Source organism: Betta splendens, chromosome 1, assembly GCF_900634795.4.
Source record: "Betta splendens chromosome 1, fBetSpl5.4, whole genome shotgun sequence".
NCBI lineage: Eukaryota > Metazoa > Chordata > Actinopteri > Anabantiformes > Osphronemidae > Betta > Betta splendens.
In genome coordinates, this window is record NC_040881.3 from 11,089,814 (window position 1) to 11,112,787 (window position 22,974).

Sequence of the window (22,974 nt, forward strand, 5' to 3'; positions counted from 1 at the left end):
CTCTGAGGAGCTGTCGCACTGCAACGACTCAGCGCCTAAGACCCAGATGGTCGCCACAAAGTTCAAATCTGTTGTCTAAAATATCACGCCGGTCGTGTTTTTAACAGCCTCGGTTTCAGGTTCCTGTTTCGCTGCTTTTCTGCCTCTGCTGACTTGTGTGTGTGTTGAGCTGCTCCACGCTGGTCCATAAACCCCAGAACCAAGTACAGCATGTGCACAGGTTAGACATATACAGTACAACTCTTTTAGGACAACCCAATGTAATGTAATGCAACAGGACGAGAGCTGAGGCGCTATTAAGGAGCGTTCAATTACAATGCGGAAAATGAGGGCGTATCGTTCCCGCAGAGTGTTTTCCCTCCAGCCTCCTCTGGCCTTTCGCGTGTGATGAGAGAAGAAAGGTGACAAAGCAATGAACAGGGGGAAATCTCAGCTTTGTAACTGGATTTAAATTGATCTCAATTATTAAGTAAATGGCAACAGTCAAACGTTTAATTTATTCGTTTGCATTTGAGTGCATCAGGATACTGTACGCACGGCCGTGTGTGTGTGTGTGTGTGTGTGTGTGTGTGTGTGTGTGTGTGTGTGTGTGTGTGAGTGAGTTACACCTCCTTGAGTTGGTGCGTGAGACACGAGGATGCGACGCGACAGAGGGGAGTCAGCGGGTGGAAATGGGGGAGGGAGGGGGGTGCGTGTGTTATCTAGCAGAGCAGACGTTTCGAGCATAGCTGTGACTATAAGGTCAGTGTGAGTCCTGTGTTTTAGCCCCGGGATGAAAAGCTAATAGCGCCGTAATGACAGAGAGGAAAACTGCAATCAGGAGATAAGGCAGACAGAAACAAAATGGCCATCGCTGAGAGGGCCTGATTACAGAGGCGGCGAGCGAGCGTAGAGGAAAAGCGGCTGAAAGGAGAGCGAGGGAGCAGAAAACGACTGATGCTTGAACTCTGAAATCTTCCAAGTAACATTCCACATACTTCACTTCTCTTAAGTTCCCTTAAAGCACAAATGATAATTCTGTGACATTTATTGGGATGTTAAACTATTAGCTCTATTTTATAAAGAAAAATAATAAAAAAGCATAACTAATTAAAGCTGCCTTTGTCCAATGCAGACTCCAGCACTGTCCTATCTACAAGCATCCAGCTGTACCATTTCAGTTCAGTTTAGCAGACTATATTATTCTATCATTACTCAAACACGTCTGCACAGTCTAGAGGGTTCAACTCTGAACAGGGTCTGCTGGAGTCAGTGAGGGCAAATCCTGATGCGTTCGAGGGAATATACATACAAATCAAAAAGAAAAATACTATACTGTATGTAAAGTGTGGATGAGCATCACTGCATCATCAGTCGTTAGTTACAGCAGTGATATTAATCGAACCATGGTAATATACTGCTAACTCTTCCTGTTGTGGGGTTGGTTCGCCCCCTTGTGGTGACTTTTCCACATTACACTGAACTGGAGGACCAATGTAGCGTTCACCTGCTAAACACATGCTGGCTCATTATTATGGGGCTGCATGATCATTATTATTGTTATTATTATTATTATAAAGATCTGTTGTGATTAGAATTAAATCAAACCAAAATAAGCGACCAAATGACTTACTAAATAAACCGATTTAAGGCTTTTTTTGACCCTTGCACAGAAGAAATCACTGAACCAAATGTTTGTCAATCCATCTCCTCCTCCTTTTGTTTCAAACCTTGATGTGTTGCCAAAGGGTCTGTTATCTCCTGAACATCGCTGGCCTGGAAGATAAACAAATGTACAAACTAGACAGCAGATGATCCGATAAGGCCCACACTGCAACCGGATCCTGCATGTTTACACACCACATCCAAAGGATCAGAACTCGTCACCAGCTGCCGATTAGAAAATGTAACAATTACTTTCTGAATGACTCTGTCATGTTTAGTGAGGGGGTAGCTTCTTCTGCGTTTTATGTCGAGGCCCTTACTCTGTTACGGTCGGTTCTGTTCACTGAGCTAGCAGTTGATTAAGCACAGCTAGAACTCACACAGCCCACTGGTTTTATAATAGATCATAGATCAATAGATCAGATAATTTAGCTTACAACGAAAAATAAAAATTAAAGGTGAACCAATAATAATGATGAATGATAATTCAAGGTGACAATTTAAATTCAATTGCAGGTTGAATAAACCAGTCACCGCCTCTGCGCTGGGTTTTCTTAACGCTTGGGCCTCCAGTGGTCCCTGGCTACAGGACAGGTCGACCTTCTCATGCACGAGGGCAAAACAGAGGCGACCCACATGCAGAATGCAGCTTTGTTTATCCTCTTAGAGCCATGTCCTTCAGTAAATAATGAGCGGAGAGCACGTTACTGATCCCTTTTCTCTTGTTTTTGCACTTCTAGGCGTTTCCTTCTGTGAGTTGTTTAACGAGGGAGATTCCCCTGATTCCCCCATGAAAGCATCCCCATTGTATTATCTAATTGTCTTAAACTTTACAGTGACTCTGGTTTTCATTTATAATAAACTTGCATATTTGTGATTAAAAAATAATTGAATAATGTAATGTTATAAATACATTTTGTGTTATAAATATACTGGATGTAGATTAACAGAAATTCAGTCCAGTGAAATGCCTATTTAGCTCGACAGTATAATTTCAGCAGGGCTACACGCAATTAGCATTGGGAAGCTGAAGTTGCTTATATAATATTTCAAAGTGTTTCAGTGCTGAATGATGGAATATCCATGTTATCTATAAACATACTGGGACTTGGTGCAGATGGTCTGGGTGCTGTAAAGTACATGACTTGCTGTATAGCATCACTTTAAGAACATTCAACAAGACACACTTGTGGTATTGGTTGAAGTGAGTGTAATACCACGGGTGTCCAGTAGGGGGCAGAACAGAAAAAGAAACAATTTCAGTAAACTGTAGTAATACAAAAAGTTTATTAAAGAACCACGTTTGTTTTATTCTCTTATTGATAATAAACATTAATTGATTATCCGGCTCACTGTTTTATAATGTATTTTAGTTTTATCCTGCCCTGTAACATTGCCAAACACCAACCTCACATATACTGGGACACATTTCTCTCTCTTACACACACACACAAACACACACACACACACACACACACACACACACACACACACACACACACACACACACACACACACACACACACACACACACACACACACTGCTCTGTAGATTGGGTGTCCCAGGTGATTAACTATTGATACAGAGCTCAGGTACCACACCTGATATCTCAGCAGCAGGGGGTAGGGAGGAAAAAGAACAGCGCAGGAAGAGAATGACAATGAGTGAAAGTGAAGGCAGACAGATAAGCATGGAGCCAAATACTCTGTGACTACGTACAAACCTTTTTGGTACTGAAGGCCCGAGTGGACGCCGAGGACCAGGAACCAGTGGCGGAATGGCACAATGTGATGACTCGGGGCATAGCTGAGGAAATGGGATGGCGAGGGCAGTGAATGGACGGGAAGAAATGAGCAGTGTGTGCGCGGTGGGCAGATGCGTGCACAAATGGATCACTGTTGGAGAAGAAGCGGCCATTTGTCACGGCGCCCCCCCCCCCCCTCCAACCCCCACCTGCCCCAACAACGCTTCACAGCTCCTTCGGTTAACGTGTTTGTATGCGTGTTTACCGTGTAAACAAACCTGTGTCTTTGTGCCAGAGCCAGCGTCAGCAATAACACAAGAAACTCACCTTCCCAGAGCTCTGTCCCCTTCTGATAAGCATCGGCTCCTAATGTGCACGGGCAGGAAGTGAACTCAAGCCCCGTTTCCAGCTTTGCCACAAACCAGTTCGACCTCATATTTACAGTATGGTGCATGTTTGATATGAACAAGGTGCAGCAATATTTACCTGAGCCAAAGGAGAATGTAGAGCATCAGGTCGGGGGAACTTCCTATGATTAAGTCCAATCTGCATTTGGCAGATTAAACCCCCCTTCATGGCGCGTGAACATTTAAAGATGATGCTTTATGGACGTTCAACATCAGCAGCATTCACCCAAACCTATAAATGTAGTGGCGTGTTTCCCAATACAGGTACAAACTCTGTTGAGTCATTTCAGTCAAAACCATGGTGCGTGCTTTGCTAACAGGTGTGGTTAAAGGTTGCGTCACGTGCACGCCCTACCCCCTGTCACCTGCGGGGCTATGACGTCATGCAATTCCTCAGACGGTGCAGAAGCTCCGTCTGCTTTAACTATCAATTATTAACTCTGGGCAATGCGGCATATCTGCCAGTGAGAGGTGGTCCGTGAACGCCCCGCGCTCTCCTTTAACTTGCCCCGTGAACTCGCCCTCGACACTGACGGCGCGAACAGGGAGGGACTCACCTCCAGCGCGGTCAAAGTACCTGTATGAGCCGCTCCTCCACACCCAGCCTCCCGCTCCGCTCCGCTCCGCTCCGCTCTGCCCCTCGTCGTCGTCTCGTCCCGCCTCTCGCGTGAAAGGCGCTCTTGCGAGTTCAATGTTCTTTCTGGCCGTCTTCGAGACCCGGGGACCGGTTTCACCTCCACGCATCGCCACCTGCTCGTGCGGCTTCGCCTCCCCGACGCTTTAGTCCCGTTGAGCAGAATCGGAAGCGCCGCGGATTCACCTGAGCGCCGCCTCAGCCCTTGAGGTAAGGCCGACCCGGCGAAGCGCGACAGGTGCGCGCGCGGCGCCGCGCGCGGCGCTCAGCCGCCGTTCCAGCGACGTGGGTTGAGGTTTTACGTGCGGAAACGCCGTGTTGTTCAATAGGGCAGTTTTACTGAATGTTCAGGCTGCACGGGCGCAACCTGCGACGCAGGTGTAGTTACGTGTCTCTGTTCCTTCCATGTGTTTTACGACTTCAGCCACCTTCAAATCGTCGGTAACGTAACCTGTGCTTAGTGGGAATAATCTGTCATTATAGTATAAAAGTCATTCACGTGATTATTGGACGGGCGTCCATACATCCAAAATTCATTGTTTTACTTTGGGTGTGTGGCCTGTGCTGAGACTTTCTTTTTCACTATTACACATAAACCATTAGGAAATAAATATAATTATTAAGCCCCCCCCAAAAGTAAACGCCTCTTGAGCTGCCGCCTGCATTTACGTGGTCAAACCAACCGCCACTATCATTTAAATGCGTTTGACACCATCTTTGCGGTAACGTTGTTACTGAACACTCAAAGTAGACGGTAAAACGACTTCATATTTTCTGTGGTGGTAGTCTAGAAATTACATATGGTCAAACAGATGTTTTTTACTAATTGAAGGGACACGTTTAATTCAGCACCACGTTTTGGATACAATTATTATAGATTTAATGAATGGTGGATTACTCACAAAAAGCACAGGAAGGGCTAAACATGTTAGTGTCGGTAGTAGTCTTTGAAGCACTACCTAAAATGAATGATTTTCTACTAATTGCATACATTTTTTTCAATTTCAAAGTGCGAAAATAGTGTATTTGTGTTTATTATAAGACATTTCACTAGTGAAACATACTAAAATAAAAGTACACAGTAAATATTACATGATGCCGTGAACGTTGCGTTTACGGGGTGCAGAGTTTGCCATTGTACCGTAGCTTGACTCGTGTCAGCCGTTACCGTAAACATTGTGTCACTCGCGCACTTAAAACCTCAGTGGCGGCTGGTTTGACTTGAAATGTCTGTACTGTTACCTTGCCAATCATGTGACGTGACGTTTTACAAGTCATCCGAGTTTGAATGGTGATATGAAAATAGTATTCTGTGCGATCGACTTACAGTTCCTGGGAGGTTATCCAGCAAATCTAAGGTGATTTATATTCCAAAAGCGTTTTCTTCTTTTCTCGCGAGGCCCCAGGAAGTAAGACACCTGTCCGGCCAATAAAGGAAACGAATCACTTGATGTTAAAAGTAGATAAACTGCGGCGTGAGATTGAATCAGGGTAGAGGTGACCGAAACAGGCCTGTTACACACGTGCTTTAAAGTCAGTCACATGTGCAGCATCAGTGATTGGAATCTTTATTGCGGTTATGCTGTCCTCCAGAGTTTATTCCTCCGTGAACTCACCTGGCCTGAGGCGGTGAGACCCATAAAAATGGATCCTCAAGTGTAAAAGTTGTTCTTCTTTACCCTGTAATCTTCACTGTTAAAGTTTAACATTATAATACCATATATTGGAGCAAACATGTTCCTTTGTTTTCATTTCTTTTATAACTGTTCATCCCATTTATCATTGTATAATATGTTGGTGAGTAGCCACAGTTTGGCTTCAGTCCTTTTTGTTTAAATGGCTTTTTTGTGTAGCATCAACTAGGGCAAAGACAGAACCTGCGTGACCGGTTTTTCGTGTGCTGGTGGTTGTTGGCTTGATGAGCAGTATCAGAGTAAGTTGTGTGGATAGGAAATGCTTTTTATACTGTAGAGCCTGTAACGTTCCAGCATTAGTGACAGCAGTGTGGGGGAGCTGTGTGTATTTCCCCAACATTATGTAAGTGTTGTAGAAGTAACATATGTTGGAGAAATGAATAATAATTTCTTTATAACAGTCTGAGACATAAGGGCAAGCAGAGAGATGTTGACAATATAAACAGCTTCCAAGGTGCCTCAGCATTGAGAAGTTAAGTTGTATTTTCTTCCTTTCATTGTGCTTTGATTTAGTATCACCTAAAATCAAGATTTTCTTTGTTCTCCACGACGTGAAAGATTGCAACACACGTTGTGTGTCTAAGGCATGTGGTGTGTTTGTCCTGACCCAGTCAGGCCACTCGTGTCCTTCAACAGACCCCGGTTTGATTCTTGGGCAGCAAACAAACCTTAGATCCGGCTATCTGGCTCCTTTTTTAAAAGATATGAAGCAAAACAAACATCTTGGAGTGACTTATCAACGTTTCCCCTAATATCAGACCTTTGAGGTCAGATCCCCCCTCCCAGCAGGTTACAGCCGCCTAATGAACCTCTCACCGTGGAAGCAGCAGGACCGCTCCTCCTGCGCTGCCAAAGTGAGCAAATTGTAGGCTAGATTATCCTGTGGCGATAGAGGGCTTGAATCGCTATTTAATTACCATCATGTGTGTTTCCTAATGGACGACTATTTCTTCCTGAAGCTATAATTGGTTTGATTCCAAACAATGGCGATGCAACTGGAGAGCCGATAAGAGTTACAGTTAGTTAATAATTACATCCATCGTGCATATCATAATAAGTATGTGCGGCTTTTGGTGTGTTAAAGCAAAAGTAGTACTTTGCACAGAAATTGCAAACGCTCTATAATCGTTTCATTCTCACTTTCAGTCATGCTGTTTTGCTCTGAATTAAAGAGTAGACCAGGAAATTATAATAAAAATACAGTGGGCCTTTTTATTATGTGTCTGTTGTCTTGTTCAGATCATCATGCTGTCCTTTAATTCTCTTAATCTAGATAATTTTCTCTGAACCCCCTGCAGGCAGCGTAACCAGACTCCATAGTAACTTAAGTCATGACACAGTCCTCGGTAGATGGTGGTTTCTATGGTTACCGTCAACAGTCTAGGCTGATAAGTGCTTGTAACGATATCCTCTGGGCGGTGCTGAACAAAATGGAGGCTTCGTCGGTTTCTCGTCCCACTGGGTTTCGGCCGGTCGTGGGGAATCTAGCGGCTGATGCTGTGTTTAATCCCGTTTAGGTGTTCAGCAGGAGGAAGACGTGTGACCGCGCGACGCCACGAAACACAAACCAGATGATAAAATGTCATGCAGCGATGCCTGCTGGGAGCAACAAGACGAACTAACCGTTTGTTTTTAGAACTTATGTTGAGCGCGGATATGAGGCAGCTTTGATGCACCTATTAAACTGCAGCTTTGTTGGCATTAACAGAAAGAATCGGAACTGTTGACAGTGCAGGAGAAGCCATTTTTTTTCATCACTGGTTTTTATAGCTGCCACTTGTCGCAGTCCAAGCCAGAATCACGTTTTTGCTAATTGACTGTCATTTAGACCTTTTATCCAGAGGTTCCTGCGCTCTTAGCTCCTTTCTTAGCTCCACACCTTGTGTGAGGATACTTTGGGTTAGTCATTGCAGATTAACCTGGCTAAATGGCGTCGTTCCCTGTAAAGAGGCTTCCAGTGTTGATGATTAATCCGAGTCAGAGGGGAATGAGTGTGGGACTGCAGAGCACAGGCTCATGAGAAGTGCTCTTTGTGTGTGTGTGAACAGGGCGTCTGGATGTTCAGAATGACGTTGGTGCCGCCCACATGGTGTCGGTGACGACGGGGCACAGGGTTGGAAGGGAAATAAGAAGCAGGAGGGGAGGGTAATTAGGACACGTGAGAATAAAGCGCGTAGAGAAGCTAGGATAAAAGGTGTGAGTGATTTCTGGTACGTTTTTCTGATTCCATAATGACAGCCCGCTTCTCTGTTTCAGCCATGATACTGCCCTCGCCATCACTGCTTCTCCTAGGCCTCCTCTGCTGGAGTCCCAGTGCATCATGGGCCGCTAAAGTCATCGTGGTCCCTCCCATCATGTTTGAGTCGCACCTGTATATCTTCAAGACTCTGGCCACAGCGCTGCACCAGGAGGGCCACGAGAGCCACTTTCTGCTGTCGGAGGGTCGCGAGGTGCCGCCCTCCCCTCACTACCACTTACAGCGCTATCCGGGGATCTTTAACAGCAGCACGGCTGACAATTTCCTGCAGTCCAAGGTCAGAAACATCTTCTCGGGCCGCCTGACGTTTTTGGAACTGTTTGACATTCTCGACCACTACTCTCAGAACTGCGATGCTGTTGTTGGCAATGCCGAGGTGATGACCCGCCTCAAGGAGGCCAAGTTCGACCTGCTGCTGGTGGACCCTAATGAGATGTGCGGCTTTGTGATCGCTCACATCCTGGGTGTGCAATATGCTGTGTTCAGCACGGGACTGTGGTACCCCGCCGAGGTCGGCGCCCCGGCCCCGCTGTCATATGTGCCCGAGTTCAACTCCCTGCTAACGGACCACATGTCTCTGGTCCAGAGGATCTCAAACACCGCTGTTTACCTGGTGCAGCGCTTTGGAGTCCATTACATTGCTCTGCCTAAGTATGACCGGATTATGAAGAAGCACGGCGTGAAGCCTCAGGTGGCCATGGCTGACCTGGTGCAAGGCAGCCGCTTGTGGATGCTGTGCACCGACATGGCCCTGGAGTTCCCCAGGCCCACCCTGCCGCACGTGGTGTACATCGGCGGCATCCTCACCAAGCCCCCCAGCCCACTGCCACAGGTCAGTGCAAACACAATCACACCGGCAGCGAAACACAACGGAACTCTCATTTACGAACCCAACCTACCTCTATCTGCCATTCAACATACTATAAGCACTGACACCTTGCATCTGTGGAGTTTAAGGTCTTTGCTTGTTTGTGCCTCCCATTATCACATCTTGCTACAAAGGGCGCCTGTGTGGACGATGCCGGCATGAGGATGGGTTGGGGCTGAATGGACACGGCAGAAGCGAGAGCGGGAGGGGAGTCATGTTGGGCAGAGGCGGGCGGTGACAGGGGTTAGTCCAGCGTTCAGATGCCAGTAGTGCGGCCTGTCGGTGTCTGCTGTGGGGGGGGGGCAGGAATGCCTCCTCAGCCAATAGGAGGCATTGTGCCCTCCTGTGTGGAGGGGGTTATAATGGAAGTGAATGCAGAATGAGGCCATTGTTTCTGGAGGAGCTCTGGGGGCACTGAGAGTCTTTTATGGGGTCACTGAGGCGGTGTTGTTTGCGGACAGTAGGGCTGCGCTGCTGGCACACTGGGCCCAGTGTGCCCCTGAGGCCGCTCTGTGCCAGGGCCTCGGGCGCTGCAGCTGGACCAGTGGCCTCCCTCCGTGCAGTTGTCTTCTGCTTCCATCGCTCCGCCACGTCCGCTCACGGACCACTCCACACCCACTTTCCATTCTCAAATGAGTATTTTACTATACAAAGCGACCGCGGCCGTTCCAAAAGCCCGAATGCAAAGAACCCTGTACCGCCCCGCTCGCGTGCCAGGCGCCGTCCTCCGCCGCTCCTAAGGGCCTGCTAAGTTCTTTTAGACGTGCTCTCGCGTTTCCGCAGTGAACGCAATAATGTTTTCTTCTTCATTTTCATATCACATAACATCATTATAACATGCAAATATCTCAACAACCTTTGGTTCATAGTGCTACACTTTAGTGTACTGTAATAAGCCTGGTTGCCCAAAGTAGGGCAGCGTTTGTACAGGAGGGACGTAGTGCTGCTAGGATTTCTAACAGCATCACAGCTTTCTTTTATCTGCATCAAATCGAGGTGACACCAAACACCTCAGACGTGTCTAAAATTGGCACGCTGTTGCTGCCAGCATGGATACAAAAAGAATGATTGTTCCTTCCTATCTGAGTGAACTGACCCAGTTAAGTCGTCTGGATTGGATGAGAGCGTTTTCGGGTGGACGCGAGTGGCTGGCGCAGCCTCATGATGGCGTCTGAGTCAGCAGAGATGTGATTTCAGAACGAGTTGTTTCGAAATTGTTTGTGTGAATCGATGTCGGTTCTTGTTTCAATGTCTCGTGAAACGGATCCCTTCTATGGAGAACTGCTGCCCTCTTGGGAAAAACGATGCGTTGGGACCTTTGTACCGTCCGCCCATAAAAGCTGGAAGGAAAACTGCATTAGGTGGTTGGTAGATGGCAACGTTCATGGAAAATAGGGGCAAAAATGACTTTGACTGGTGCTTTTAACTAATAATCTGTAATGTGGATGTGTGATGCAACACCAGTGTAAAATCCAAGCCCGGCACAGCTTCGCCTGCAGTTATTTATTGGCTGTTTGTATCAGACCTCCTGTGTGTCATTTAATAAAGTTCAACTGTGGCAGTGTAAATACTCTGTATCACACGTGCCTGGGAGTGGGTCCGCTTATTGTCCCATTGCTGGGTCATTGCATGCTACAGTAATTGTCAAAGTTCGTGTGTACACGTAAACCAAAATTTGTTTTAAATCTGCAAATCATTCATTCATACGATACAAAGTATTTTGTGGAAATGGAAATTACACATTTGTTTATTTGAAGTCCTAAAATAGTACAAAGTGTTTTGGGCCCTTATTGATTTTTCCTTCTTTTTTCCCAGGAGTTTGAGGCCTGGGTGAATGACACGGCGGAGGACGGCTTTGTGGTCGTGTCATTCGGAGCTGGGGTCAAGTACCTCTCCCAGGATATTGCTCACAAACTGGCAGGAGCCCTGGCCCGACTGCGCCAGCGTGTCATCTGGAGGTGAAGTACCTTTTCTCATACACACATAGTGACGGGCTTTTGCTGGTTTAAAGCCTAGTCTTCAGGTGCATCATGTGTATGCCAGCTTTACTACTACGTTCAGTGACTATGCTCCGTCTGCACATTTGCATCAGGGCTTTACCTCAGGGCTCGCACAAACAGGATTAACTAGTGAATCCTGAAGCCTTGGAGACAATTGTGTTCTTCTACCAATGGAAAATGATAGTGACACAAACTTCATATTTTATTTTATTTTTATGAACAGAGACTATTGGAGTTTAGCAACATTTCATACCGTAACTGAGTTATCTAGGAAATTAGCTTAGTTGAGTACATGTTGCACATGGTTGGCTGTTCTTATGTGTTGTTGTCACTATTGTCACATTAAATCAAGTAGTGATTTGACATCAGAACACACCAGTTGCTGACTGGTGTAGGCCCATAAGTAACATTATCCAAATTGCATATTAACTATTATATCCACGACTACTGGGCTAAAATTTGACTTTACAGCTGTACACATCTGTGCATGGGTGTGTCTGTATCTGTCACTTGAACCTGTCACTATGTGCAGAGATTGTTGGCTAAAACTCAATATCTTCACACAGTTTAAACACAGTCTCTCTCTCTCTTTTTATTTTATTTCAGTAGACATGTTATAACTATGACACGGTTCCACTGTGGGATTCTGGCTCTGTGTGTTCCATGCAAACACACCTTTTAATCATTTCTCGGTGTAAGATAGTGAAACTTCCACAGCAACAGGGCTGGTGCTACTACATGGTTCCTTTTCGTTATTGTGTTTGAGGAAACTGCACATAAAAGCAGAACAAGAGTAACGTTCAAGAAGAGAGTTGGACACAAAGGTTTGTTTTATTTCACAGTATTTATATGAAGTAGATAGAGTAAAAAAATTATTTACTTAGTGAAGGAATGTGTCTGAGTAAAGGGTTTAATCTAGAGTAAAGGGAGATAAAATGGGACATGTGCCCATAAGTTAAACACCTTGGCCACATTTGCAATCAGTCATGGGAGCGGTTTGTGTGTGTAACTGCTCCGCTTCACACTGCAAAAAATCAAATCTTACCAAGTCTATTTAACAAAATAGTATCATTATGATTGAAATTAGTCATATTTGCTGAACGAGTAACATTTCACCACATAGAACAACAATATATTGTTTTCAAACAGATTTCTTTCTTACTTACTTAAAAAGCACATTATTTCAAGTATAATGACACTATTGTGCTTAAAACAAGACAAACACATTTGATAAGATTAGATTTTTCTTTTGTAGTGCAGGTTTGATGAAACATGAGGCGAGCAACACAAATGAATGGGCTGCAACTTTTACAAAATGAGTTATTCAATGATTTTTTTCTCTTTGTCCGGTGGAGTCCAGACAAAGCGCTGGGCAGCGTTTCCCCACAGATCAGTGTCTGCTTGTCAAAAAGATGTGTGCCATCATGTAACAGTGTGTCCTATATATTAGGCTAATGACACATGCCTTTTGTTCTCGAGCGCTGACCTTTCTATGGCGTGATAACACTCTTCATGTGACTGGCTGTGAAGGTGAAGCAACACAACCTGGCAGGCCGGACTCCCATGAACCTGCGTACACACTCTGTATGCGGCACTGACTGCTAATTTGGCTTGGAGTTTGCCCTCCTAAAATGAAAGGATGGCAAAGGAAGAGCGCTGATGAGTGGGGCAAGGCCCGAGCCAAATGAATCGTGTCATTGATAATTGGCTGCTTGAATGTGGGCTTTGATTGGCAGACAATGAATTAGGCCTTTGTCGAAGGGAGAAAGTGAGATCAAAGAGTCGGGGAGGAAAAGAGACGGAGATGAACGGATGTGGGTTGAAGTGCAACGTGCATACATGCATGACATTTGTGTACACACACACACACACACACACACAGCTGTGCACATTCTCCACCACAGTAAAGGACAGTGTTGAAACCTAAATGCCAGAGGTCTTTCTACTGCTTTTTGTTTAAGGACAAGCTTTCAAGCTTTTGTGTTGCTTCAGTGTTCACTCCCAATATCCGCATACTCCCTGAGTAGCCACTAAATAGAATCCTAATAATTAATAAATAAATAAATCAGTTTTTTTTTGCTGTTGTTTAGACATTGAGATAAACTGTGTCAAATTTTGATCTAACCTTCCTTTTTGGACAATTTGTTTATTTTCCCTCTTTATTAGATTCTCTGGAGTTCCACCCAGTAACCTTGGCAACAACACCAAGCTTGTTGATTGGATGCCGCAGAATGATTTATTAGGTGAGCACTTTAGCAAGACACAACTTAACGTGCATTTTATCTAAGACTAAGGTCACGTTGAAACTAAACATAAAAATGCCTATGTCCAAAAAAAAAAAAAAAAAAGAGCACAAAATACTATTAAGAAGGAAAACAAACCAAGCTTCCTTATGGTTCCTGTAATCCAGGCCATCCCAACACCCGCGCCTTCCTGAGCCACGGTGGGCTGAACAGCATTTACGAGGCCATGTACCACGGGGTGCCGGTGGTGGGCGTGCCCCTGTTTGGAGACCACTACGACACCATGACCCGCGTGGCGGCCAAGGGCATGGGCGTCATGCTGCACTGGAAGTACATGAGCGAGGAAGACCTCTACGCAGCCCTGACCCGCGTCATCAATGACACCAGGTTAGACTCGGCGTCGTCATCCCTGTGACGCTTGCACTCGCTGGTGTGAAGCTGCTCTTTGAACGTATAGTCGAATCATCACTTTTCTTCTCACAGCTTAACTTACAGTAATAATGAGCGTATGGGTTTTTTTTCCTTGTAGAGGGTGAAGGCTCCTCCCTACTCTCACCCTTGTTTCTGGCCTCTGTCTGCACCTAGGTATCGCCAGCAGGCTCGTCTCCTCTCCAACATCCACAAGGACCAGCCGGGCCACCCCGTGACCCGGGCCGTCTACTGGATCAACTACATCCTCCGTCACCACGGTGCCAACCACCTCCGCTCTGCTGTGTACTCGGTGTCCCTCTACCAGTACTTCCTGCTGGACGTCGTCGCCACCGTGGGAGCCGCCCTGGCTCTGGCTGGCTTCGCGCTGCGCCGGCTGGTGCGGTCACTGCGCGGATCGGCCGGGCGCCGGAGCAGCGCCGACGGCGGCGTGGCCAACGGACACTGCCACAGCGAGAGCGTGGCCAACGGGAAGCACAAACGCAACGGCTCCCTGAAAAACGAGAAGAAGGTGAATTAATGCTTCGGGTGGCTCTCGGAATGGGAGGAAGGAGTTGCCCCGCGGACTCAGCTCTAGGTTTGGTTTAGTGGTTTTGTGAAATCATGGAGAAAGAACAAGCTGTTCTTAGATCTGCGTCGAGAGGCAACTGCTTCTCAGAGCAAGCTAGAGGCTTTAGGAAGATGCATACTGGGCGCAAGCAAAGCATTGGGTGCTCAGAATCTGTGTGTGTGTGTCTGAAGGTATGTATGTGTGCGTGTATGTGTGTGTGTGTGCGCGCGCTCACTGAGGCAAACTTAACGCGCACTCTTAACATCAGCAGCTAGAGCAATACAACACCAAAACGTAGAGTCACTGAGGATGAGGAGGCCGTACCGTAGCTTTTACATGTCCTGCACCGTGGGGGGTCCTGAGCGCCAACTCCCTCATCCTCAGCACAAAACGTCCAACACGAATAACTTTTGAAACATTTGGGATTAAACGTTTTTAACCGCAACATCTGCTTCATGTGTAGGAAACTGTAAATAGAGGGGAAATCTATTTATTACTGTACAAACACACTGTAATGACGGACCTTTGTAACCTTATTTTTAATTTATTACGTGTATCGATGGTGTCTCCTCTCTTCTTCACTAACGCCTGGATGTCCTACTGTATGTCTGTCTGTCATGTTGGTGAAAACGAACGCAATAACAACGGACGGCAGAGGTCTTCTGCAGTGCTAACGTTCGAAATGTTCCCCTCTTCACGTGGTAGTGCCAACGTGTGACTGCACTTAGTGGCCCAGCTTTCCCATTGTCTGACGTGAATAGCAGCTTGTTTTGCTAGATGTGCGTTCGGCTCGTTGGTGTGAACGGGGCGACGGCTGTGGATCACAGGCGTGTGATCGCGGGTGGATCTGTGGTGATCTGTTGTCCGGTCCCACGGCTCCGTTCTGTCCCTCCATGCGTTTAACCTCAGTAGTTTAACCTTATTCTTGATTAGTTTTGCACGTGTGTGGCAAACGGTCGCTTTAAGTGAAATTGCTCAGACTTGAGTCCAGACGAGACTGATCCACTGCAGTTTGGCTGCATTTAAAAGAGAATGGTTCACTGCAATGAAAATATTAGTGTGTGTGTGAATATAAATGTCTTGTGCTTCCGTCGCTGTCTGCTGTGTGTAACGATACAGCAAAGCAGGTGAATATTTGGTTAAGTGAACACAGTTAATGGGCTTTTTTTAGTTACGTCTATGTTTTGCTGCTCCTGCAAAAGCTATTAAGTAAGTCTGAGCCTAAATGTTGGTCCTCTTCACCTTTTTTTTTTTTTTTTTTTTTTTTTTTTTTAATTTTGCATTTCCAAACTGATGGTTTTAATTGAAACCAGAAAAATTCCCCTCGAAATCCGAAACGCACTCATCCGTCCGTTGGCCTCCACCTCTGCAGTCGCCCTCCTTTTGTTTGTTCTGAGGTGAGGCCTGAAAAGTGTGTATTCTGTTGGGTTCACGCTTGGACACCTTTTGTGCGCGTCTCACGAGCGCACAGACCCACAGCAATAGTCTTCCTTTCTCTGCGAGCTGCCGTTCCTTGTATCGTGCCCGGCGCTGCTGAGGAGAAGAAGAAAAGAGCTTTATACTTGAATAATCATGTCCATAGTAGCATCAGCAGCTGGGCTCTGGGGGCTGAGCCTGCAGGAGCCAGAGCTACAAGCTATGACCGGAGTCGGGAGGAAGAATATTCCTGATGCGTCTGTGGCGTGGGTTCGGTCCTGACGGCACACGGCCGCGTCCTTCATTTCATTTCTGTCTCGCGATGATTTCATCAGCTTGTCTCCAAAGGTTCCACTTCTTTTCTTACCTACATGATGTATGTTTTTTTTTCACCAACATACTAAATATTATGTCTCCCCTTTTACATTTTTTTTTTATTGACTTTGATTTCAAAATGACAGGATGTCAGTTTTCCTGTCGTGTGTGTCCATGTTGTAAATACAACAATGTAAACAAAATACTAATGCTAAATAAAATGACATATTTTGTTTGCAGAGAATGGAACTTGTCTCATTTTGCGGGTTATTAAAATAAGACAGACAAACATACAGTAAAGCAGAGTGAAAAAGGTGCTCTGCAAACTCATCATTACGCAACTGTGCTGGCGATGAGGTCGACGCTGCGGCCTCCAGTGTTGGTTTGATAGGGGATGTATAGGCTTTCTGTCTGGAGTTGTTACCAAGCAGCGCAAGAGGTTCTGCAGGTATCGGATGGTGGAATCATCTAAAGTGGCCGGCCACACTCACGCAGGAGCACGAGCTGTGTGGGTAGATAGGGTCATCTGACGCTCCACGCTCATGAGTGGAGGCTGAGGTAACGGAACACCCGGCCCGGTGCCCTGCCTCTCGCTGGCCTGCTTAATTATTCACGCCGCCTGCAGGGGCCTGTGGACCTCACGCGCACACAAGCATCTCCAGGTATGTTTGAATCCTGTCCCTGAGGTCGTTTGCTTCTGTTGCTTGTGAATGGCAAGTCAGATGGTAAAGTCAGAGACAAACGGAGGAGCGTGATCTCACAGAAAGCACAGCGGGCGTCGCTCGCGACACCCTCCATTCCTTCCTCGGCCTCCTCTCCCTCCTCAGACCTAGTAAGTGCCTGTTATCTACCTTTCCCCTCCTCCTCCTCAGAGCACGATCTGTAGGAGCAATTAGCGACTTTGTGTGGGACTAAGAGGGATGACCCTGTGGAGGAAGAGTCGTCCGCTCTGCTTGGAACAAATGATGGATTTGCCGATTAGTGCGAGAACGGTGTGTGCACTGATCTGCACTCGCTGTGTTTGTGTGTTTGCGTCTTGGTTCAGGGTCTTCATGGTTGTGTGGAGTGTAGGCTTAGCTTGTACACACTGAGCAGGAATGAACGATCAGTATCAGTATCTATTCGTCTCTGTCCAGTACTGTACATACTGTGTATTTCAGAAGCTTTACATCAGTCTGGAAAGATAATAAATCTCTTTGTAACCTGTGTCTGTACCTGACCTTTGCCCTATATATGTAATGTAAGTTCTATTAGTTGTTCTTAATATTGAGATGAAATGATCCTTCTCACAGACCAGAATCTTTCTTCCTTTTCGTGAGTCATTCTCACATTTAAGTTGTGTGGAAAAACAGGCTCGTTCTCGTATAAACCAAAATAGCATGAATCCATGTATTTATGCATGGATTCATGCATTTATAACAGTGGGAGGTGAAACTGCAATTTTTTTTCAAAACTCCGTGTTGACTTGTCATCCTCAGGATGAGAACATGAGGAACAGGTAAGTAAATGGTTGTTCCACAGGAGGCTTATAAAATAATATAGGTTTCTATTTTAAACTTTCGTAATTCTTCTTATTTGTTCAGTGAGTTAAAAATGCTCTCAAGGGTCAAAACCAGCTTCTGCTAAATAGGTATGATCCTGCTATTTCCTCTAATGACCAGTAGAGGGTAGTAGTGTCCCGTCCTCGGCAGCACTGTGGTTGCCTCATGCTTTTATTCTACTTTCTGCCCCCTGTCTTATTCTCTCTTTCTGTGATTTGAACAACAGTTGATGGACCTGTTGACTAAGGTTTCAACAGTGAGAAGCTCCGAGTTCTGATGCAAAGATCTTGCAATAGCTAGTGTGTGTGTGTGTATGTGCGTGTGTGTCTGTGTGTCTGTCGGCTGCTGTTGTCACTTTAGCCTCATATATCTTCAGCTGTAACTCCTGTTAAACCGCGAGAAACGTGGGAAGAATTCAGTTCAAGCATCAGATACCTTCAAGTGCGGCCCCGTGTGCGTCCGCATTTTAAATAAAGGCTTAATGAAACAAGGCCCCTGTAGGAGCCTCGGAGATAAGACGCAGCCAGACGAGATGGATGGAGGTAATAAATAATTGCAACAAGCAGACATAAATGGCCCATGTGCTACTGTTTATTTATGCGCTCCAGATTGAGGTGTGCGCATGCGTTGACGTGTTTATTTATACGCACGTGCGCGTCTGCTGCGCCGTGCGCTCGCGTTCGACCGCGCGTGCACGCGCGCATTCGTCAGCGGCGCGCGGGACAGACGGAGCCCTGTCACCGCGTCACCATGGAGATAAGAGAAGCCCGACAGCGCGGGAGCGGGAATGACAGCTTTTATATCAATCACGCTGACTCATAGCTGTGCGCGCGCGCGCGTTCGAGCGCCTCTGTACATTAAGGGGTTAGGAGAGGGGTCTAGAGCGGGAATCAGAAATAAATCAATGTCGCGGTTTGTGCTGTGTGTCGACAGCTGTTGTCAGTTCGGCCTCACCTCTCGCTGTAATCTCTCAACTCCAGTGACCACATGTAAATTCCCTCATACACACGCAGGGGCCGATGCCAAGCGGACAGATGCCTGTGTGTGTGTGTGTGTGTGTGCGTGTGTGTGTGTGCGTGTGTGTGTGCGTGTGTGTGTGCGCGTGTGTGTGTGCGTGTGCGTGTGTGTGTGTGTGTGTGCGTGTGTGTGTGTGTGTGCGTGTGTGTGTGTGTGTGTGTGTGTGTGTGTGCGTGTGTGTGTGTGCGTGTGTGTGTGTGTGTGCGTGTGTGTGTGTGTGTGTGTGTCACCCATCTCTAAATGCCTGGACAACACCCAGAAGGAGCGACTTGGCCAAATGTTGCTGCTGCGTGATCCAAAGCTCCGCGTGCGAATCGCTCACCGCACCTCCGACGCGTCCACGCCGCATTTCTATGGCGCCTCGCGCTCCCGCTTCCTCCCACCTCCTTCGCCCCTCCCCCCGTACGCATTCACAGCTCATTCAGGCCGTCCAGCCCGGAGTCGCAGCGCGTCTGTAAGCTGATGCAGCGTATCTGTGAGGAATTGGGAATTCAATTGGAGAAAATCAGGCTTTTGAGTTTTCAGCCAGATATTTAATTATGGAAGTGAATTATAGCTGTGTGTCGCTGCGGGGACACAGCTGAGAGGTAATGCGACTAAGTAAACAATAAATAAGCACTAAATAAACATAAAGCCAATGCCACGCTTGATTAGAAACGTAGCAGCCCTTGCTACAGTAAACGTCCCATGGTTGCTTCCTTTAGCCAACAAAATGCCACCCTGTGTGTGTGTGTGTGTGTGTGTGTGTGTGTGTGTGTGTGTGTGTGTGTGTGTGTGTGTGTGTGTGTGTGTGAGTGCTCATACCTGGAAACGCTTCACTAACATTATCCGGACCCTTTGCCTTCAGAGGATCTCAGACGGCGGAGCTGAGAGAGAGGCCGGCGGTGAGATAGAAAGATAGAGAGGAGCGAGACTTGAAAGATCAGGAGATAGAAATCTAACCTCCACTGTGATTAGGTTCTGACCTCGCAGACCTGCTGTCTGCACTGATAAAGAAGCAGGAAGACACAAACATCATCTTCCCCTCTCGCCTATTTTGAACTCCGTAAGTCACCTGATCCTTATCAGATGTTCATTCACTTAATTTCTTACTGCCTTTTTGTTTTGTTTTTTTCTGATTTCTTCTTTATATGTCTGTCTGTTCCATCGAATGGTGAGGATAGAGATAATCTGTTCTCACAGTCTAATGTTCATTCTCTGTGGAGGTAAATTCACCAACAATCAATGTTGGTTAATGAACGTTTAACGTGCCCGTGTCACTGAACGCATCATCTGATGTTAAATAACTCTGCTGCTTAGACTTGGAGATCACACGTGCGAAATCTGGGAGATGAGGTTATCTGGTTTGATGCCGTGATTCTGTCGCACAGACAGACAGACAGACAGACAGACAGACAGACAGACACCTTCACGGACTCAGCCGGCGAGCGCTCCGTCTTTGCCAGCGCCCCCCCCCCCCCCCCGCTGCTCTTCGGTTGGTTGCGGGCTGATGGATGAGTCTCCCCCGAGCAGCTCCGTTAAAGCGCCTCTCTATCAGGCTGCAGTCGCATGGGCCCTCACATTTGATTAGATCCCAATGGAAGCCAGTTGCTCCCTGTCATCGCTCACGCGGCACCGGCGCGGCGCGCGCCGCGGAGGCGGCCGCCCTATGGCAAGCCAAGAGGGTCAAAAGAACGGCGTTTTTAAAACGCGTTTTGTCAGATTGTGACGCGTCTCGTAACGCGTTTTGTCATGTTGTGACGCGTCATGTCATGTTGTGACGCGTCACGAGACGCGTCTTGGTTGTTTACGAGACGCGTCACGAGACGCGTCTTGTTGGGTCAAGACGCGTCACGAGACGCGTCTCGTTTGGTCTATGCAAATTTTTCCCCGCCCATGTTTTCCCACCACCAATACATTCAAAGTGACTTGAGCCAATCACTGATGACTTGGAACAGTCAAAAGTAGTAGATGACTGATACTCACTGACAATGTGTAAACAGTAAAATAGAACTGAAAATAGCCCCTTCCTTGGCTATGTAAGAACATATTCACCAAGTGCTGTAGATAATAAAACAAGATAATAAAATAAAGCTAAAAGTTTTAAGCACATGCTTATATTAAGCACATGCATGCTTAAAATATGAGTTTATAATTTTTATTTTTATTTTAGAACATTCGGTGATTAAAAATAACATTAAAATATAAAAATTTTGTAATTAAACGCAAAGATTAGTCTCTAATGTCAACAAGAAGAGCCTCATCAAAAAATTGTTCATCATTAGGGGTCACTCCTATTCTTCTGTTTTGTGTGGTACACCGCGAGTTAGGGGATTGTGTGTGGGAATGACCATCAATGAGCAGTGCTTTGTGGGGTGTGTGAAGAGTGAATTGTGCTTGCTTTCTACAAAGGAAGTGCACCAAGAGGTGCCGTTAGTTTGTGTCTCATTACCTGTACAGTCTAATCTGAGCAGCAGACACATGAATGATATTTCCTGTAAATAAGTACAGGATTTAATTGGGCATTCAGTTAATTGGACTTGCTTGCAAGAAGAACTCTTAAAATAATTTAATGTATGTTCCTATAAAGTCTTCACCTTAGCCAAATGTGCATAGTTTAATAAAGAATGAAAATGCATCAGCCATCCTGTACGGTGTGGTCTGCTGGAGCAGCAGCATCACAGTGAGGGACAGGAAGAGACTGGAAAGGATCATCAACAAGTCCAGCTCTGTCCTGGGCTGCACTCTGGACACGGTGCAGGAGGTGGGTGAGAGAAGGGTCCTGGCTAAACTGACATCCATCATGGACCAGGACTCTGACCCACTGGAAGACTCACTGTCTGCTCTGGAGAGCAGCTTCAGTAGCAGACTGATCCACCCTCGCTGTGTGAAGGAGAGATATCGTAGATCCTTCCTACCTGCTGCTGTCAGACTGTACAATTAGTACTGTATCAGTGGTTTATGTAGCAACCTGCTCTGCACAACATTTGTGTAAATCTGTAAACGATCATGTATATTGTTACCGGTACAAATCTTATACCCATTACTGTGCAATAACCCTGCAATGACCTCATTCTCACTCCAACTGTACTGCTTTGTACTGTGCCAACACAAACTGTTCTGTAGCTGTACTCTCGCTGATCTGTACTGCTGTTATGAGAAGTAATTTCCCAACTGCAGGACTATTAAAGGTTTTCTTATTCTTATTAAACTTTCGCCCTGTTGAAGTTACCTGCAAGTTCCCTCGTGGTAACTGGGCCAGATGTCAACCGTTCTGGACAGCAGCAGGTGACAGCAAAGGGCACAGGGACTTGAGTGGACCTACCTGAATCCATGGCTTGAACTTTCTTCACCGTTTTCATAAGTATCACTATGAATCTCTTAGTATGTATCACATGCATGTCATAGCGCGCAAATAAAGTGACAATGACAGTATCATAAATTAGCTGTATGCTTTGATAATATAGAAAATGACAAACATAAGCGATTGCTTCGGAGCAGTAGATTGTGTCTTTTTTGCAACCATCAACCTCTCCTGAATTTTCAGACATGTAGCTTTTAACATAATAAATACACTGCACTAGAACAGTTGTGTGGCTTTACTAACAGGACCAAAATATTTCCTGGTGAACCATGTGTAATTCAAACCCACCAGATGTGCAAACCATCAAGAAGAAAAGCTTTAAAGTGAACTAAACTCTCTCATTAGTATTGACCTTAATGTCTGACCAAAAGTTGAATGATTTATCCACACACTCTTTGGTCCCTTACGGTAATAGGTTAACAAAATTACGACAAATGTTCTCAAAAGCAAATCTACAGGAAGGATCACAGTAGGAGCACAAAGCTGCAGTTGTAGCTGTTTAATGGAAGGGGCCGCAATCAGAACAAGACTCCTGTTGAATAGTCATCTGCCATGGCCAGTTGTGGTGAGTGGAGAGGTGGGGGGTTGGAAGAGGAGAACAGGTTGGAAACTTCCCGGTCCAGGAATGGAGTCATCTGCAGACAGGCAGAATTTAGGAAAAAAAAATGCACAAGAGAAATCACAAAGTCATGACCCGAACAGCATCTATGTAATTGTGGTGGAAATTTCCCATAAAGAAGCAGATGAGAGAGTTGTCCTTTTGTGCGATTTATTGAAATAATAAAGAAAATAAAAATAATAGGGAAAGCAAACAAAAAGCATGGATGTTGATCGTGCACATCAACAAACCAAAAACCAGCTGGGGAGATCA

The 22,974-nt window shown here is 46.1% G+C and overlaps 1 protein-coding gene across 1 annotated transcript; it reads left to right on the forward strand.

Annotated features, from left to right (window-relative positions):
* The first annotated feature begins 4,236 nt into the window (after positions 1-4,236).
* Positions 4,237-16,446, forward strand: ugt8 (UDP glycosyltransferase 8). The gene is made up of 6 exons (XM_029156920.3): positions 4,237-4,640; positions 8,381-9,213; positions 11,065-11,207; positions 13,416-13,492; positions 13,660-13,879; positions 14,078-16,446. The coding sequence occupies exons 2-6, from the start codon at positions 8,383-8,385 to the stop codon at positions 14,439-14,441; spliced, it is 1,635 nt and encodes a 544-aa protein (XP_029012753.1). The 5' UTR covers positions 4,237-4,640; positions 8,381-8,382; the 3' UTR covers positions 14,442-16,446.
* The last annotated feature ends 6,528 nt before the right edge of the window (positions 16,447-22,974 follow it).